This window comes from Trachurus trachurus, assembly GCF_905171665.1.
Source record: "Trachurus trachurus genome assembly, chromosome: 17".
Classification (NCBI taxonomy): domain Eukaryota; kingdom Metazoa; phylum Chordata; class Actinopteri; order Carangiformes; family Carangidae; genus Trachurus; species Trachurus trachurus.
This window is the reverse complement of record NC_139900.1, coordinates 8,046,017-8,066,744: the sequence shown is the minus strand read 5'-3', so window position 1 is coordinate 8,066,744 and position 20,728 is coordinate 8,046,017. Positions and strand designations below refer to the sequence as shown.

The 20,728-nt window shown below is 41.1% G+C and overlaps 1 protein-coding gene across 2 annotated transcripts in view; it reads right to left on the bottom strand.

Annotated features, from left to right (window-relative positions):
• LOC311000282 (enhancer of polycomb homolog 1-like) overlaps positions 1–20,728 on the bottom strand; it is a 43,485-nt gene that overhangs the window by 2,024 nt on the left and 20,733 nt on the right. For both annotated transcript variants that reach the window (XM_083990958.1, XM_083990957.1), the window contains exons 3-13: positions 16,519–16,664; positions 16,208–16,414; positions 13,994–14,142; positions 13,521–13,668; positions 11,685–11,849; positions 10,978–11,067; positions 9,978–10,126; positions 8,648–9,114; positions 4,335–4,456; positions 3,615–3,753; positions 1,938–2,286 (exon numbers count right to left, since the gene is read on the bottom strand). In XM_083990958.1, the coding sequence (XP_083847084.1) occupies positions 1,938–2,286; positions 3,615–3,753; positions 4,335–4,456; positions 8,648–9,114; positions 9,978–10,126; positions 10,978–11,067; positions 11,685–11,849; positions 13,521–13,668; positions 13,994–14,142; positions 16,208–16,414; positions 16,519–16,664 (2,131 nt within the window). The remainder of the gene's footprint in view (positions 1–1,937; positions 2,287–3,614; positions 3,754–4,334; positions 4,457–8,647; positions 9,115–9,977; positions 10,127–10,977; positions 11,068–11,684; positions 11,850–13,520; positions 13,669–13,993; positions 14,143–16,207; positions 16,415–16,518; positions 16,665–20,728) is intronic.

Here is a 20,728-nt window from a genome sequence, read left to right as displayed (position 1 = left end):
AAAACCCAAACGTGTATTGAACAAAAAGTCCCCGTCTCTCTGCTCTCTCTCATGTTTCACCTCTTCTTCCTTCCTCTGCACCGTCTGGGGTTGTTTTGCTCAATCCTCCTTTTTTTTTTTTTTTGCCAGATGTTTGTCCTTGTGGTGATGTCATGACACATCTGCTCGACCAGTTGTGATCAGCAACGCAGCCAAAAAAAACCCCAACAGTACAATTTAATTTCATCACGGGACGACGATCAATCGTTAACATCTATTAGAGTGACACCTGTTCTGTTGTTTTAGGTTTTATCAGCCCGTTTCTAACAAACACTCGTGATATTAACTAGTTAAGTGAATGTTTATATAAAACTTTCCTGCGTGTCATTCCCCCTCTCCTGTCTCTCTCGACTGTACTGTCAAATAAAGGCATGAAAAAGCCCAAAAAATAAAAAACTTCTGATAAATCTAAAATATTTATTCATTTTTACATGTAGACTTTTTCTATTTTAGTGTGTTAGTTATTCTTTTTTAGTTTGGTTTTTTTTATTGTACAACTATAGATTTTATACTTGACACTTTTTCATATGGCTGCTATTGTGACTGATTTATTTAGTGAACTTTTTATGTTAATTATTTAATGGGTTGCTGCTGATGAAATGTTTTCTTTCTTTTATATACAAATGCGTTTTTATGTAAACCAAAGACAAATTTCTGCTCGTGCATGCAAAGGTAGACAAAAAAGTATTTCTATTCTAGTACTGAGACCTGAGCACTGCATCTTGTTCCTCATGTTACATGGTGTGAATGACACTTAAAAATCTATCGATTGTTATAAAACGGAAAGGTGAAATCCGGCGATCTGATTGGTTGTCTTGGTTGGCGACAGTTGATGTCTTTACGATGTTAAAAAATGGACTAAAGTAGTTGAATTCACATGTTTAAGGTGAACGTTCACCTCCAGAGGGTTAACAATGGTAGAGGGGACTGAGCAGTGACAGAGGAAAAGACGAGATGCAGAGCTACTTGGAGCTAACGTCTGGAGAGGTGGGACTATTTTCTTCACAGCAGGCTATTTTATTGAGAGGGACCCGTGTGCAGGGCCATTAGCTCAGCTCATCCATACCGGAAGTCACGACCGGAAGTTGCTTTTCTTTGTGTATATTATTTATATGTTATTCTAAGAACCCCCTCTCTCTCTCTGGCCTGTCTAGCCTCTACCTGCTCTTTTTACTTAACTTAACCAACTCCTTTCTTCATTGCCTAAACCCAACCAAAGCACCCACCAAAGACATTTCATTTCTTTTTTCTCTCTCTCTCTCCTGGTCTGCCGTCAGCAGGAGCGGCGTTAGCCATTAGCAGCGTTTTTTAATAACTCAATAACTTAATAAACGATCCATGCAAAAAAATATTTAGTTAGCTCAATCATGTTGTAACTAAGATATCCGCTGGGAAAAAAATATTTTATCATGGACCATTTGAGTTAATGAGTTGTTTTTTTTTATCTGAGAAATGATACACACGAAGAAGAGCAACGTCCGGTCGTGACTTCTGGTATGGATCAGCTGAGCTAATGGCGGCGCTCTTGTCCCTGCATACGGGTACTCTTGATTTTATTGGATAATATGTATTTCTGGTTGACTAAAACTACATGAAATTGATGCGTATCCCTCTTTCATATTGTCATTATTGGTAACCGTTTTATAAAAGCAACATATCACTCCAGGCCGTGGTCTATGCTCATTCTACCACTCTAAGGGGGAAGAACAACGCCCCTTAGCCGTGGTAGAATGAGCATAGACCACGGCCTGTCGTGATATGTTGCTTAAATATATAATACACAGATTTATCTTTATTGATGAGTTTGTTGGAGCTTGGAGCTTATCATCATCGTTATAAATAATAAAATCATCAATATGTCAATAACTGCTGTAACACACACACTCATGTCTCCTCACCTGGGCACGATGTCCAGCGGCGAGGCCGACGCTGCCGTGACCTTGGGCTTCTGACAGTTGGCGGTTGCGTGCGCGAACTTTAAGGCGGATGTGGACATGGTGGCGCTCAGCGTCCGGGGGGCGTGGACGCGCTTGTTGCCGGCGGTAACACCCAGACGGAGGCTGTTGTTGTTGTTGTTGTTTCCCAGCAGGACCTGAGTGGTGGCGGTGTTGTTGGCGTTGGCGTTGGCGGGGTGGGCGGTGCCGTTGTTGTTACTGGTGGAGCCGGGGTGGAGCGAGGCCGGGGGCGGGGCCGGGGCGGCGGGGGAGGGGGACGCTGTGCTCGAGAGGTGCAAGCCCTTATAAACACCTGGGGGGTGAGGAGGGGTGAGGGGGGTCGAGATACGTACTCATTAATGATCTGATGTTTGAATAAAAACTTTTAAAGGGATAGTTCAACATGTTGGCAAATTGGCCCATTGCCATAATCCCTATAGTCATAGCAGTAGGTCCGTTATCTTTAATTGTCGGTGCAGGCTATTTTTAGAACGGTGGAGCAGAGCTGTGAGCTGCTCAGAGCTACGCTACGGAGGCTCATTATGGGATTTCTTGGTTTCCCTCATCAAACTCATCAAATACACAATCCAACAACTCCACAACGCTCTGGTGGACAAGTTGTGACCTGCACATTCACCACGCTATGAGATAATAACACAACGTTACCACACAGAGTTGTTTTAGAGGGAAATGCAGAGACTGCTTGATGAAAAACTGTCCCTGAAGGCAACACGCATCAGCTGTTTTGCATGAATTTCCCTCTAAAACAACTCTGTCTGGTAACGTTGTGTTATTATCTCATAGCGTGGTGAATGTGCAGGTCACAACTTGTCCACCAGAGCGTTGTGGAGTTGTTGGATTGTGTATTTGATGAGTTTGATGAGGGAAACCAAGAAATCCCATAATGAGCCTCCGTAGCGTAGCTCCGCCATTCTAAAAATAGCTTGCACCGACAATTAAAGGTAACGAACCTACTGCTATGGCTATAGGGATTATGGCAATGGGCCAATTTGCCAACATGTTGAACTATTCCTTTAAAAATACTGTTCAATTCAGTTTGATCTTTGATTCTTTTATAAACCAAAACAAACAAACAAACTTTTTCTTCAGCTTTAAAACTGGTGTTGAACCAACTCTCTGCAGGAGGTCGTTTAACCCAGAGAACAAAAACACTCTTTTAGCTTTCTGCACTTTCATCTGTTTGCATCTGCAGAATAATCTCAAATTAAATCCCATCCAGTCACTTTTCCCTCTCAGTTTATCTCCTGCCTCCCTGCAGTGACATCAGCCGTTGGTGCTGCTGCAGGTTTTTGTTCTTTCTCTTTCTCTTTCTGCTTTTGTGCTGTTATCTGCTCTCTTGGGTGCACTGCATTATGGGTAATTACCTTACCGTCATCGTTCGTTCGCTTTGTCTGTTTTTTTTTTAAGTGTCAGCGTGTTGTGTTGCTAACACTTATGGGGTGAAGTGCACTCCAAAATTGCCGAGAGCTTTTGGTTTTTCTATCACTTTCACTCTGCTGCTGGATTCGTTTTAGTTTTCACAACTATAACTGACTAACAATCAGAGGGGGAAAATAAAAAAGTATAAATATAAACTAAATAATTAATAGTGTGTTGTGTGTGTGTGTGTGTGTGTCGTACCTGAGGGGGAGAGGACGCCATTGACTCCGCCTCCCAGGGCTTGCTCCTCCTTGGTTTTCAGACACAGCAGTTGGTCGGCGGTGACGAGGGCCGAGGCGGCGAACTGAGCGCTGGCCTGATCCAACGTGTTCGCCAGGCTCTGGAGGCGGAGAGGAGGAGAGAGAGGAGAGGAGTGAGTGATGAAGTAGGAGAGAGGAGAGTAGGGCTGGGAATCTTTTACTATCTCACGATTCGATTCAGATTTTTGGGGCTACGATTCGATTCAAAATCGATTTTCGATTCAAAGCGATTTGATTCATAATGATTTCTGCTTCAGTCTATCGGTGGATAAAGGATCCTCATGATCTACTCCAGTCTGCTCTGCAAGACAGAACGACTAAAGTGTCTTTTTCACATGTATTGAGTTTTAAACATTTATCCATGCTTAGATGGAAATGTTGAAACTGTTGCATAAAAGCAATATCACATATTGCTTAAGTAACAAAATTAAAAATGCCTCTTTATTAAAAAAAAAACAGTGCAGTTAAACATGCTGCCTTTTAAATTCTAAGGAAATGGAGGCCGACAGCCAGCAGATTTGTTTCATATTTTTAAATCAATTTCGGGACATTTTATATCGATTCTGAATCGTATTAAATGAGAACTGCGACTCTTTATGTGAATGGATTTTTTGGCACAGCCCTAGAGGAGAGCGGACAGATGCAGCTGCAGGATACTGACCACTGTGCTGTTGGCAGTGGTGGTGCTGTTGGCTTGCTGTTGCAGCTGGATCTGCTCCAGCTGCTGTTTCTGCATCAGGGCCAGCTGCTCCTGATGCTGCTGGTACTGTTCGGCTGTGAGAGCTGACAGGGACAGAGAGAGAGAGACAGAGAGACAGAAAGGTGTGTTACAAAATCTGGAAACTGATTCACACGCACACACACACACACACACACACACACATTCAAAAACATGAGGAAGACACACGTGCAGAAACATCTTCATCTACAGCAGAGATATGAAGATTAAGTTCGCAAACACAAATCTCATCACTGTGATGCACAGAGCTCAAACCCACTCAGCCATTCATCAACCAACACATCATGTAATTATATGAATCATATGAAATTAGGGATGCATGATAACTATCGTGCAGAGAATTATCGGCCACAAATTATGAGCAAAAACACAGATTTGACTTGATTTCGCTCATTTTCAGTCCGTTTGCTCAACTAAGTTGATTTGAAACAACAATAAATGTGGATTTTTGAAGAGTGATAACTGTTTTTGTTATGTTATATTTTTGTATTTTTGTTTTTTTAATCTTTACTCGCTACGTCTTAGACTTTCTTAACCCCAGGTGTGGATATAAACTATTAAAACATGTTATTGGTTTGACATCATTGGTTTATATGATTGTGTATTTTTTGTTAACTTACACAACAACTTTAGAGGAAATTTATTTGTATTGTATAGAAGAGGGTTACAGAGTTTGCCTGTAGTTACCTTTTCTCCTTGATAAACCACTTGTACGCAGTTGGATGTGCTGAGAAGTTTTGTTTAAACAGTAATTGAGGGGTGGGAGGTTCTGCAAGCACAATTTCCGTTTAATCTAGGCAACGTGTGTATTGTTGTCAGTCAAGTATGAATATGGGTTGGTCAAATAACTTTATTTGAACTAGAAATGACAGGGCCAGCTGTATGAATGTTTACCCTGCTATGAGAAGCAGGAAGTGATCAGTTATTGTAATTAATTAAGTAATTGAATTGCCCGTTTGAACTATTGTAATTGTGCAGGTAAACATCCTGCAGAAGGCTGAATGAAGCTGGTAGTTGACTGACGACGAGGAGAAGTACCGATTACTTCACTTGGATTTCCTCCTGCACTTCAACTGAGCTGTAACTTGGTTTAAAGGACCAATTTGATTTCTCCACATTGCGTTTATGTGTCTTTAACCTCTTCTCACTGTGCCTTCATTTGCATCCCGACCGTTAAAACAGTGAATAACGAGCTCTTCCTACGTCTTCTATTGACCAGTGTAACGCTGCCTCAGTGTCATATTGATCTGTTTATTCCCTGTGGGTCACACTGTGGTTTTTTTTTTCCCTCTTCATTATGAACAGTCGCAGCTCGTCCTCTGGCTCCGCCTCCACCCGGACGTCACTCGACGACCACGACTCATTTAATCTAAACACTGAATCTATTCATTAGAAAACCTCCATCGCTGCTGCTCTTCTCTTCTCTCCTCTCTGCTCCTCCTCCTCCTCTTTCATGCAGGCTAATCCATTTTTACAAGAGCAAATCAATACACACTCATGCACATCAATACACACACACACACACACACAGCTCTTGTAAAGGGCTTGTTGTGACATCAAGACATCCTCACACACACACCGACACCACAGGGACCTGTAGCATTCATTTTATATTCAACGCTCTATACACACACACTTTGATTAACTCTGTGCATCTCATGAATTAATTTATCAAACATTGTTTTAATTGACACCTTGTGGACTGGGAGGGGGGGGGGGGGGAGATGCTGTGTGAATGCTGTGTGAATGCTGTGTGAATGCTAACATGGAAAAAGGAAAAATAAAGTAAGGATGCAGCCGTAGGACGGAGCAGAGACCAGTTAATGAAATCCCAATGAACAAGTGGAAATGATCACAACAGACTGGGTGTAACCCTTTATAATAAGTAAACACTATTAAACATTAATAAATACTGAATTCTTCATTTATAACACATGAATACTCATTAGTATGTCGTTTATAAACACAGTTAGTGCTTATCAATGATGAGTAAAACATTTTTAACTGTGTTTATAAACTACATACACATTGTAATAACTCATTCTAAGGTATCAGAAAGCTTTCATTTGTATGCGGGTGTGATTCACCTTCAGGGAAATACGGATTTATGAAAGACAGATTTGACTTTTGCTAATAAAAAGCCAAATAAGTTACATACTTGGGCTTTAAATACTGAATTCATCATTTGTAACACATGAATACTCATTAGTATGTAGTTTATAAACACATTTAAAAATGTTTTACTCATCATTGATAAGCACTAACTGTGTTTATAAATGACATACTAATGAGTATTCATGCGTTACAAATGATGAATTCAGTATTTAAAGCCCCAGTGTGTAACTTATTTGGCTTTTTATTAGCAAAAGTCAAATATTCTTTCATGAATACGTATTTCACTGAAGGTGAATCACAGCTGCATACAAATGAAAGCTTTCTCGTACCGAGTTACAAGTCGTTACAAATACATAAGTGGGCGACGCACCGAACCGAGGCGGCCATGTTGCATCGTGACCGTAGGTAACGATGAGCGGAAACTCAGCGGAGCTGTGGGCTCGGCCTGTTAAAACTGTCACCACTGTGTAGTGTGAGGAAGGACGGAGGCACTGGTGTTGCATTCAGGTGCAGTCAGGCAGACAGCCGTCGGCAAACCAACAGGATGTCATTTTACTCCACCAGAGAAAGACGGTAAAACAATACCACATCACCATGACAACATATTGTCATGGTGATGTGGTATTGTTTTGCCTCGTGCTGGCGGACCACTTGTTTACATAGACGCTTGTTTATCCTGTTACATGCAGCGTCTGTTGTCTGTCTGACATCTGCCTGATTTCACCTGAATGCAACATCAAGAATACGTTCAGATATGCAACCGCACCGCTAGATGGGGGGAATTCCTACGTACTATACCTTTAACAATATTGTTTAAATAGCTCGTAATCGAAGCAGAGAGTCTGATGAACCAGTGAAACCAGCCGAGTCTGAGAGCATCGTCAGTGTGACATGGCGACGCAAGACCCTTGGTATATGAAAGAATAATTATAAGGCTACAAAAACTAAACAGATTTTATTTTATAGTGATTATACACTTATACAAATATATTCATTGGTAGTATATTCAGATTTTGCCACTAAACCTTGACAAATATTACACACTGGACCTTTAAACTACTGGAAATGGACTTTCCCATGATATTCTAGTTGATCGAGAAGTCTGTTTTTTTCGTATACGTGTGTTTTTCTAATCCGTCCAGTGGTGGTGTGAGGGTGATAACAAAATTATAAAACAGGAAGTAAACAGGAAGTGGACCGACCTGCCGCCTCGTCAATTTCACGTGAATTCAACATCAAGAATATGTTCCGATATGCAACCGCACCGCTAGATGGGCGGAATACCTACATATTATAGACCGAATCTCCTTGTTGTTTACATTCTACTTCTGGGTAGAAAACCAGCACATAATTTGAATGAGATCAATAGTAACGAACGACAGTTTAACTATACATCATATTTTTCACGCCCTATCACCGTTTAGACAAATCTGAAATGATTGAAGAAACATTACTATTTCTGTGTGTGTGTTTTGTGTTGCTACGTGTTGTATTTATTCAGTTTGGGGGAATCACGGTGTCTAGAAAGCATCAGTGGCTGCAGCTAACAGGGACAGCTAACGGTAGCTAAGCTAACGGCAGCTAAGCTAACGGCGGTAGCTAAACTAACAGCAGGACGTCAGCTGTTTAAACCCTCCCGTTGTCGGACACGACATGAAACTACTCCAGTTAGCTCAGTCATGTTGTAACTCAGATATCCGCTGGAGAAAATATTTTTTCATGGACTGTTTATTGAGTCACTGAGTTATTGAAGTTAAACAGGTAGCTAACCGTTAGCCCGGCTAATCTCTGATAACCATGACTAATTACAAAAATGTGCACACGTAAATAGTAATGTTTGTCCAATCATTGGTTTTATAGACTTTACAAACATCAGATTAGTCTAAACGGTGATATAGTGACTAATGAAAAATTTGATATAGCGAAACTCTCGTCCGTCACTATTGTTCTGATGCTGGTTTTCTACCAGGAAGTAGTTGTAAACAACAAGGAGATTCGTCCTATACCTTCAACAGTACTGTTTAAATAGCTCGTAATCGAAGCAGAGAGTCTGATGAACCAGTGAAACCAGCCGAGTCTGAGAGCATCGTCAGTGTGTGGCGGCGGCGGCGGCGTCTTACCAGCGATGGGCGAGGGCGCCGGGACGACCCTCCCCGGGCGTTGATGCTGCCCCGCGGCCGCCGAGGCCGAGGCCGGGCGCTTCAGGCAGCGACTCAACCTCCTGAATAGCGGGTGGGCGTTATCCAGCTCGTGTAGTGGTAGTGTCCGTGGTCTAAAGTGCCTCCACCGGCACGACTTTATATTCAACAGTATCTGACTGAGGTCCGTGGAAGAGGGAGATGACGACGAGGAGGAAAGAGAGGAGGAGGAGAAGGAGGAACTTCTGTCCGAGGTATTTGTTTCTGAGGTACTGGCAAACTTGTCGATGGCCGGCGAGCGTGAAGTAGCTGTGGGTGGAGGAGCGGGAAGCGGCGGAGGAGCAGGCGGAGGAGGAGGAGGAGAGGAGGGAAGAGGCAGGTCGAGCGTCTCTGCATCCAGTCGGTGGAAAACGTTGTCATAGTCCGTGTGAGCCCGGTCCAGCAGCACCCTGACGACGGAGAGAGAAACAGAGAGGAGGGGGTCAGAAAATAGTTTCTATCTGAGGCTGACTTACAGCTAATAAACCAGATTATCATGGAAAAGTTTATTTTTGTCAGTAATTCAATTCAGAAAGTGAAACTATTACTATTACATTATTAATCTATTACACACAGAATGAAACGTTTCATGTCTTTATTTATTTACTTTCTTTTATTATAATGATTATGACCTACATTTAATGAAAACTTTAAAAATTCAGTTTCTCAAAAAATTAGCATATTACAAAAGACCAATTTTTTGTATGTAAATGTTGGCCTTCTGAACAGCATGTCCATCTATATTATGCACGCAATACCTGGTTCGGGCTGTTTGACTTAAAGGTCCAGTGTGTAAAATGAGGGGAAAACAGTGACATCTAGCTTTCTGATTCTATTATTTATCTATTAAATAATTCTATTGTTTATATATAAATAAATAAATGTGAAACTCTTGAAACGCGCTCTCTGGTTGGCTGGATTTTCCACTCCGTACAAACATGGCGGCGCAAGATGGCGACACTCTATAAACCAAGACCCTTGCTATAGGTGTATATAAAAGAAGAATTATAAGGCTGCAAAAACCAAACAGATTTTATTTTATAGTGATTATACACTTGTACAAATATATTCATTGGTAGTAGATTAAGATTTTGCCACTAAACATTGACAAATATTACACACTGGACCTTTAAAATACTGGATATTGGACTTTCCCATGACATTCTAGTTTATCGAGAAGTCTGTTTTTTCGTGTTTTTCTAATACATCCAGCGGTGTGTGTGAGGGTGATAACAAAATTATAAAACAGGAAGTAAACAGGAAGTGGACCGACCTGCCGCCTCGTCCCACGCGTCGTCGGGCCATGCCCAGGCAGCGCCGCGGCAACGTGAGCGTGGTGAGACTGTAGCGAAAGCGAGCTTCTGCCAAACCGCCGTCCCAGGGACCGCACCAGGGCCAGCTGCACACACGGTCCTGATGAGCCTGCAGCAAGAAACACAGAGAGGTGGAGGATGTCAATCATTTCATTCATTCCTACATTTAGTCTAGTTTTTATTTGATTATACTGTTTTCTCTCTTTTTCCAGTACTTTATTTTATTTCTTGCTTTTAATTGTATGTTTAACGTTTCCAATTTTTACTATTTTGCGTTTTCTTTTTTCTCCCGTTTCCAGTTCTTACAAGTCAGGTTTCCATCCAAATCTATCGAAACTTTTGAGTGAATTTTGTGAAAATGCACAAAAAGAAAATGCAAATTTATGCCCGTTTTCATTCGCAGACAGTTACTTTCTCGCATGAAAAATATTAAAACTTAATGAAGTGACGTAATAACAACAACAGCAGCGCTACAGCGGGAAATAAAACAGCTTTTCGCCTGTTTTACAGCTGTAGCCTATATGCCACTGCATTCTGGGAAACTTGTTTACTGTATACTGCGGTGTGAATGGCGTCGGTCGCTGTTTATTCGCAAAACCTGTTTCCATAGCAAAAAGTCGCATTTTCCCTGACAAATTCACCCCCTCCAAGAGTAAAAACTTTGAATTTCTTGCGTTTTCATTCAAGTTTTTTTTTCCTGCAAATTTTGAAAATACGAATAAGAATAATTAATATGTAATTTTTATGTAAAGCACATTGAGCTGCCCCTTGGTATGAAATGTGCTGTATAAATTAAGCTGCCTTGCCTTTCCTTCCTGTGATACCTGCAGCAGGTGATTGGCTGCTTCTGATCCAGGTAAAAACATATTTGTTTTAGTTTGTTAAAAGATGGTAACTATTATCGATCATTCCTCCCATAACTCCGCCCCTGATTTACATAATTAACCTCTGACCACTTACAGCGTAGTACTGGCAGCCGGCCTTCCTGCGAAAGGCGTAGGCACCGTCCGGGTCGTTCTCCTCCTCTGCTTCTGATGAGCCTGAGTGCAGCTGTGGACACGACAAGGAAGAGGAGGAGCACAATGAAAAACACAGGACTGGGTGGGAAACGTTGTTGTTTTAAAACTGTAACCTCTGGTTTCTGAGTGGATTTATTATAAAAGCTGAAGGTTAAAGGACGATGTGGAGAAGGTTTGGTGAAGTTGCAGAAATGTAAAAGAAATATAATCCGACTTTCTATCCAACATGTTGCTGTGCACCGTCGCTGTTCTGTAAAAACTGGACATTTTCTACCTGAAGCTTCACAATTTAAGACAAAAACACCTTTCACAGCTCCATCACATTCTTGTCCCTGAGTGATCTTAAGATGTAAGAGCCAACGACATGGTTGCTTTTATCAGTTTCTCTGCAATTACATCTGTCTGTTCACAATCTCAGTGATCAATTAATTAGTTTTTCTCAAATTCTTTGAGCTTAAAAATCAGTGAATCTGTTAAAAACATTGTTTACTAGAGTTAATGGAAAAGATAAAGCACAAAAAAAATGCTAATATATTATAATAGCAGCAAAATCAATTAATAATAACAATAAACCGTCTCTGTCTCTGCAGTAGCGTGTGTGTGTGTGTGTGTGTGTGTGTGTGTGTGTGTGTGTGTGTGTGTGTGTACCTGGGAGAAGGGCTCGTCGTCCGAGCTGGGGAAGTCGTACTGGTTCAGGTCCTTGGGGTTGAAGACGACGGGACCCGGGTGGTGCGGAGCGCCCGACGACAGAGGCAGCACCTTCTGCTTCTTCTCGTACTTCCTCTTCGTCCGGGGAACTTCCATCTTCTCGGGCTGCAGCAGGAGGAGGAGGAGGAGGAGGAGGAGGAGGAGGAGGAGGAGGAGGAGGAGGAGGAGGAGGAGGAGGAGGAGGTAAGTAAGGAGACTTGAGAGCAGGTTGGAAACACACCTGTAGATACGACTCCAGTTTGATGTTTCAGAGTCTCCTACGACTCCTGTGACCTGATCAGTGACCTGCTGTTGATCAGAGTCGAGCATCGTTTGAAAATTAACGATTCCGGTTTCTAACGATTTTCAATTCTGATTCTTTTAAGGACGAGGGTTAAAGAAGTCCCTTTAAAGGCCCCATGGCATGAAAAATGTGATTTTGGTTATTTTTTGGTGCTTGGGGAGGTCTCTGGGCCGCGTATATACTGTCCCATGCATCAAACTGGTCATAAACGGAGAAACACATACCGCCCATTTGTAGGAACTGTCTCTTTAAGACGAGCAGATAGCACTTCCTCCTTTCTGTGATGTCACACACAAGGTAACTCCGCCCACCGTGATCAGTTGTTTTTTTTTCAATTTTTATGAATGCAGATTAGGTTTCAGTTGCTTGCCTGTGATTGGCCCGACCACACGCCACTCAAAAACAGTCAGCCAATCAGAGGAGAGGTTCTCATTCTCTTCTGATTGGCCAAATGACCTGTGCCTGCTAGAGCTCCAGAAAGAGGCAACAGAAAGGGGCAGTAGAAACGATATTAAGCAAATCACAGGTACTCAAACCCAATGATACATCTTGTTGGGGATATCAGCAGGTAAATAAACCCAGAGAAAAGTGCACAGCATGGGGCCTTTAAAAAGGGTTAGTTCAGTTGTATGAGGTACAAATGGCCACTTAGGACTGTATAATATCTGCGCTGCACCGAGACACAGGCAGTACGTTGTTGTGAATGAGGGAGGATTAATCAGCATATTGTCGCCGCCTACGAGAAGTCCCGTCTCAAAATAACACACCAGTTGAAGTGTAGCTATGGTCTAAAGTAAAAAATGTACAAAGCATCAGCTGGTCGGAAAAAGTTAGTTTATCTGGAACTAACCAGCTCACTCAGTACTCCTACGCGCTGGATCAATTCACCTAGACCCAAACAGCTAATAGGCAAATTTATCCAGAGCGTTGCGAACCGGGAGAATAAATAGGATGCAAGGCAAGATTTTCTAAGATTAGTTAATAAAATATCATAAATAAATAAATAAATAAATAAATAAATAAATAAATAAATAAATAAATAAATAAATATGCTGAGAATCTATGCTTTTAAAGTGCAAGTAAAAATAGCAGTAAAAAGGCCAAAGTGCTTCACAGAGTCATTTCAGTGGTCGTCTATTTCCCAGAGTTCAGGAGCCTGACCTGAAAATAAGTTTGTATTTGTGGCGTTGGCAGACGGGGGTTGGGGAGGTTTGTGTCTTAAATGTATTAGGCTATATATATATATATATATATATATTATATTATATTATATTATATTAAGTAAATATTCCATTTACTTCAAAGACTTCACAATAACAACATTTACAGGCTACACTTTCAGCCTGGTCGACTTGTAGCAACGTTTTTCCATTCATCTTTCATGTGTGAATCGTTGAAGAATCTTTTAGGGAAACGAAATTTAAAACTTCCTGACGACTCAGTTTGCTGCTCTATTCCTGGTGTTGATGGGAGCCGTGTCCTCCCGTCCTCACCTTGACCTTGTAGTCCTTGAGGTCCATGTGGTCCTGGTGTCGGTACTGGTTGGTGAGGGGAACCAGAGGGATGATCTGCGGCCTCACCAGCGCTCGCTCAGCCAGAACCTCCGCCATCACCTCGCCACCGAAGTCGGACATGACGTTTCTGCAGAACAAAGAAACAACAACAACAATTTAGATTTTAGCCAATCGGAGCCTCCGGTTTGATCCCGAGACACAACGTCATGTTTCCACATCAAAACTACAGCAACAAAGGAGCTTTTTTTTCTCTTTTCTTTTCTTTTGGAAGCTGAGCCAAGAAAAAAAAACATATCAAGACGATAGAAATAGAAAAAAGAAGCTTCAACTGCTCTTTTATCTCGGTTTCACACTCTGAGCAGAGGTCTGACCTCGCTGTCAAACTGTGTTTTGTTGTTTTTCCTGCACTGATGTGTGTATGTGTGTGTGTGAAGCCCCCGCAGGCGGCTCACCTCTTCTCAAAGATCTCCAGCGTGAGGTGCAGCAGCTCTCTCTTGCTCTTCTCCCTCCTCTTGATCATCTCCAGGATGGTGACGGCTCGGCTCAGATCCCGGCGCAGCTTCAGCATCTTCTCGTAGGACGCCTCGTCATTCTTACGGTTCTGTGGGAAAATGTGGAAAACAAAGAAGAAGAAAAAAACACAAGCGTGAGAAAAAGCAACACAGACAACTAAGTCAATAGATAAAATATATAAATAAACCTTATGTTGGTTTTACACCGAGACAATAAAGTTTCAGAATTAAAACAGTAATTACAGGTTGATTTCTGTTGCTCCAGTTCAGAAACATGATTCATTACTGCACTTTGAATATTTACAACAGCGAACAGGTTGTCAAGATGGTTTTAAGTGCATGAGGTTAAGTTCTTTTGACGACCACTTGGTGGCAGGTTCATCCTTCACAAGACGCTTCAGAGGAAACTACACTCACATTGTGTGTTTGGTTGCTTTCATCAGTTTGATCAAGTTTTCACATCAGTGGATTTGTGTTTCATGTGTTTTCTGAGGTTTATGCATAGAAAAATCTTTTATTTAGATCAGATCGGGAACTGCTGTCTCTTTCTACATGAACAATAATGATTAAAAACAAACACAGCAGCTCGGCTCATGTTTATCTTTGGGTCAAACACAGCATTAATAAAGTTTGTGCTGTGTTTTCGGAGCCTCACACACTCTCCTGTCAGTCAGAATCCATCACAACTACGACACAGGATCAATACTTTACAATAAAACAAACCAGATCCGGTTAATCAGGTCCGGCTTCGTCTTAAATTCTGTTTGTCTAACGTGATGAAATATTTCCTCTAAGAGATAACGATGCACTGAAGTCATACTTCCACAGAATCAGCTAATGATTGTTTGTGTTACTATTAAAAGGAAATGCATCGTCATCTGTGGCAAAGGGCAAAACATTGGCTTAAAAAAAAAGAAAAAAAAGAAGGTAGTTTTAGTTTTGAACAAGAGGAATCGATCAGGAGCAGATGAGGAGGAAACATTTCTTTAAGATAATCTCAAGCAACTTAAAGGTACATTGTGTAGGAATTACTCCCATCTAGCGTTGTGGTTGTAGACCGCAAGCAACTCGATCGTATTTTTCATGCTGCATTCACGTGAAATTGGGCAGACGGCAACCGCAAACAAGCCTCTATGTAAACAAGTGGTCCGTCAGCACGAGGCAAAACAATACACGTGACAATATGTTGTCATGGCGATGTGGTATTGTTTTACCGGCTTTCTCTGGACTTCTGTGACTAAAATGACATCTGGTTTGTTAGCGACGACTTTTGAATGAAATAATCGATTTTCGTTACACAATGTCCCTTTACAGGGTTCCTACAGCTTAAGCCAAGTTAAATTTAAGACTTTTTAAGACTTTTTTAAAGCCACTTGAAATAAAATTTAAGACCGACTTCATAATAAACACAAATGCAGAAAAAAAAAGAAAAACACCACATCAATTACATAAGGTTAGGGACAATTTACCCACTTTCCTATGTGATCCAAGGTAAAGTGACTGCTACATGAACATTGGATTGTGTCTCTTTCCAGCTGTCCTTTCAAAATAATTTTGATTCCATAATGGTCCAGTGTTGCCTCAAGGCAACATTGCAATTTTCTATAATGGTACGTTGTTGCTTTCGGGCAACAGGTGCATTTTAACAAGTTTCCATTATTTAATAAGTAAATACATTGCATGGAACTATTAAAAATTAAACTTTACTAATCTATTAGTTTATATATTTTTTTTTTCCAGATGAAAAAGGGCCAGGAAGTTATGTTTTCAGACCGTTTTAGTGGAGCAAAATGGCAAACCTGTTTCCTTTGAAAAAGTCTGCAAAAAAGGGTTTCAGTATGGCTTCTTGAAAGTCATGTGATAAATTAAAGCATTGTTATTGGTTCTCTAAGGTCTCTTCTCTTTTTTAAAGTATTACAGCATTAAATGGGATGAATTGTGGAGATGTGACAGGCCAAAAAGTGGTATGTTGCCTGAGGGCAACATGGTACCATAGAGGGTTAAGACATTTTAATGCCAATTAAGGCCTTGTTTTTAGATTAATGAATTCAATTTTTTCAACTTTTAAGACTTTTTAAGGATCCGTAAGAACCCTGCTTTAAAACAAGTGAGGCTTCCACAGAAAAAAAAAAAAAAAACGAAAGTCCGACCGACCTTCCTGGTTTGCATCTTCTCTGTGCGCCGTCGAAAGGCCACGTAGGGGTCACTGGTGCTGGAGCCGTCGCGCTTCTCCTGCTTCACGTTGGGGATGAGCGAGTTGGCCTTGCTGTTTTTCCTCTTCCGGCTCCAGTAGTCGAAAACCTCCTTGATGAGCTCGTCGTCCTCCTTCAGCAGCAGTTTGGCCTCGGGGAGACTCACCAGCTGAGAGACACACAGGAAGAGGAGGAGGAAGAGGAGGATCAATGACATGTTTGGTAGCTGTGAGGTTAAATAAAAAGGGACTTCCTGCAGACGAAGACGCCGACCTGCTGCCCGCTGCCTTTCTCCAGCCTGTCGATCATCTCCTCGAACTGCAGGAAGCTGATCTCCATCTTCTTTTTCAGCTTGATGACGAACGCCTCGTCGTCCGCGTCCAGGTCGTAGTCGGGCTGCTCCGTGTCCAAGCTGAAAGCTGCACACAGGAAACACACACCAAACACACACTTTATTAGACACACAGTGGCTTCAGAGTTTCTATAAATATCCTTCAACATTTTAGTTTAATTTTAGGGAGGTTTTATTTTATCTCTTGCACATATTTAATGCATGGTTTGTCTGTTTCCAATCCTCATCCCTTTTACAAACAGTGCTTGTTTCTCTTCTTCATTAGCACTTTTTGTCTCTGTTTTCTTCTGATATCCATAGATATACCTGTCACATTACCATAGTTGGTATTACATCTGCCACTGTTGCCACTTTCATGTTTTACTTATTACCACTTTATTTATTACTATCAATACTGTGAATAACAATGCTGCTATGAGCACTTTTGCACTTCGTCAACTACACAGCTACTGTACTGATATGTCCACCACACATAGTGTATGACGGTCAACATCCTGCTGCTATGGGCACCTTGCACTTTGCCTACTATTTCTTTTTTGGTGTTCTGTGTTCCTCTATTCTGAATGAGGAGATGTATGTCTGTGTTTTCAATGTTGTCCCCCTGTTGTCCATGTGGCTACTGGGCGGCGGTGTGTGTGTTGCCTCTGTGCGTCCATGTGTCGTTCTATGTCTTGGGTTTCTCCTGTATTTTACTGTGATCTGTATTTTTCTGTAAACTGTATTTTATTGTGATTGTATTGTGTATTTTGAGTTTTATGTTGGGACTACAGATGGAAATTAGCCCTAGTGGCTAAATCTGGTACAACCATCTCTTCTCTGTTCTGGATTAATGGTATTGTACATTGTCCCGTAATAATAAACTTAACTAAACTAAACTAAACTTCCTCCATGTCAGATTGCACCTTTATCCAAATAAGTGAGTTAAAAAGAGGAGAAAATCAGTGAATTATTCCTAATGGCAACAGTGGGAAGCACCAGGACTGTTCATGTCTGGGCTTCACTGGTCAGACCTTTTCCAATTTTATAAAAATCTCCTTTTTTGAAAGTTGTTTTAAGTGCGTAAATGGGCCGGCCCCACAAGCGATGTCTGTCTCAGATCTTTAATAAGACAGACAACTGTAAGACAATGGCACGGAGCATAACCAAGCAAAACTGTAAAGCTCGAAGATGCAGGACAACATTTGGCCAATCATCCCAAACAGAACTAAAGCGGATTAATGTAAAAATGAAACATTGGCTCAAGCAGCAGCAGAAATGTGAAGTGAACATTAACTTCTCTTAAGTCATTGTCAACACAGAACTTTACTAATGTTTAATGTTAAATTTAACTTGTGTTTTAATCTGCAGCTGTGTTTATTTATTCATGGTATTATCCACTGTATTTGTATCATTGCATTTATTGTATTCAGTATAGTTTATCCTATTCTAAAGCCTGACCAGGGACAGAGACTGCAAATTAGCTGAAGCTAGACGTCTTATATGCATCACAATTTCCCATTTTTTGTGGCAATGTTGTATGTATCGTCCCTGTTAAATAAACATTAAAATAAAATAAATACATTTTGGAGTTTATTTGAGACAAAACTTCAAACTGATCAGGTGAGATCGAGCCTCGCTGCAGACTCACTGCTGAAAAAGTTAAAAAACTAAAACTAAAAATCAGATTTATTGATCTGTGACTATCAGACAGCAGCTCTGCACGCAGCGTTGCAACGCTTTATCGAGTCGTTTACCTGCTGAGATCGTTCAACCTCGCCGCTGCTGTGGCAGCAAGTTGGATTAAAAATAAAAAACCCAGGTTCCTCTTTGTGCCAGTGGTGTTTTATGTTTTAATTCTGCTGCTTAGCAACGCGTCGGTCCAAGTCTGTCGGCCTGTTGCAGCTCAGGTGCAAAGTTTAATTAAGTCATATAATCATTAAATTAAACACTTTCTGTTTCACTGTCCATGTGCACACTACACGTGACACATTCACACTGTACAGAGTTGTGTTTCTACAGCAGAGTCTCACAGACCGACAACTACACAACACTAGACTTATAAAACACATGGTTTAACCAGCAGGTGTTTTAATAACCTGGTTTCAGCAGCTCAGTCGACTGAGATCAAAATCCACTCAGATGCATGAAGAGGAAACTACACATTATAGAAAAACATGAAATACACATTAATGTCTTTACACATCACCTTGATTCCAGCTTTAATTGTAAACACTGACTGAACCATTTTTAATATGACCACAAGGTTTACACTGGGTACAGGCTGGTCAGCTTACAATGTGATGAAAAGGTTAAAAAAAACAAAAAGAAACCAGAAGCAGCTACTCTGTATTCACCACTGAGAGTCATTCACACATTCAGACACACACATCCTGAGGACGGTGCAGAGGTACGAAGGGACGACTGTAGACAAACCACCTAAATTAAAGTCGATGTCCTCAAGTGACGATGAAGTGATGAGTCTTTATAATAAATGTATCTGTTCTGCATTTGGACCGAACCTCAATTAAATCCAATTCAACTTTATTTATCCCAAAGGGAAAGTCAGTTTGCAGCTACAAGTCCATTAACACATCTAATCAGTTTTTATAAATTATTAATTACTTAAATTCAGGGAACTGTATCAAGATAGTATAGATTAAAAAATCAAACAACTTAAAGTGACCACTGTCCAGGTTTAATAACCTAAGGAGACAGAGGATAAAAGACTTGGAGAGTCGTCATCATCATCCACCTCCTGATATTCAACAGTTTCCCTGCAGATCTCAAGAACAACGGAGCAAATAACAACACGTACACACACACACACTTTTTACTGCATGACAACACAATCATAAAAGATTTAAGAAAGAAAGATAAAAGAAAGTAAACAGCAGCGGGGGGTTTGGACGGGACGAGCACCGAGTTCGGTACGTTTATGGTACCGACTGAATTCCCACAGAGTTTCCCATTCACGTAAAATCAAACGGTGCCACATTTTGGTTCCTCAACGCACCCTCGAGTCATGAGATAGAAGAGGAGAGTCTGTTCATCTGTCAAATATACACATGACTCGGGCTTCCAACCGAGAGGATTAAAGCTCTTGAGTTGGTCCACGTCGTGTCTGGGCTTCGTGGGTTTGGGTTTTCATTTTCAGGCCTATTGAGAACTCTACTGTCTGAACAGCTGCTGCTCTTCCTGCACACTGAAGTTTTACACAGAGATCCTGCTATTGTCGTTAAGAAAGACCCCTAATTTTGCCGGCTTTGCTTGTTCACATTGAACCGTAACAATAGATATATTAAAAATGAAGAAGTTTTGACTGATTCTTTTATAAACAAAATAACTCTGATTGCCACATACACACAAAAAAGTACCAAAAACAGGTTCCAGGTTCCAGACTGGTACCTGTTCCCAGGAGTGAATGTGAAAGGTATTCATGCCTAGCGGGGCGGTTCACAATGGCAGAGCAGCAACAGAAGAAGAAATCACTGCTCTTCAAAGAAGCACACAAAGTCTGAGTTTTTACCAAACCACTGTGGAGGCAGCTCCATTAAAGGGCAACTTCGGTTTTTTTCAACCTGGGCCCTGTTTTCATATGTTTTTCTGTATATGTGAGTGATGTAGGGGTGGGTATTGCCAAGGACCGCACGATACGATACGCATCACGATACTTGCGTCACGATATGATACAATATTGCGATATATTGCAATATTCTACGATATTCTACATAGTTCACTGAAAAATGTAAAAGGCATTATGCATCTTAAAATCCGAGTTGTATGTACATCAGACCATAGTGATAATTCATGGGACAAACTGAGTCAAAACAATGTAATTCAAATTTTCCATGCCATTTTATACAAGTGCAAGTTACAACAACATATTTGCATGTACAATACACTGTCTGAGGCACTAAAGGTAGAGACATACGTTCATTTCTCCTTTCTAGTATGTTGTGGGACACTCATTGTAACTATCTGAGCCCGTCAGTGTGTGAACTTTGAAGGGAGCCACTTGCCCGGTTGAAGAGCGTTAGCTGGGCTGCAGGCTGCCTGCCCGGCTCAATACTGCAGCCACCTCAATAAAAGTATCATCCATCACTCACATATACAGAAAAACATATGAAAACAGGGCCCAGGTTGAAAAAAACC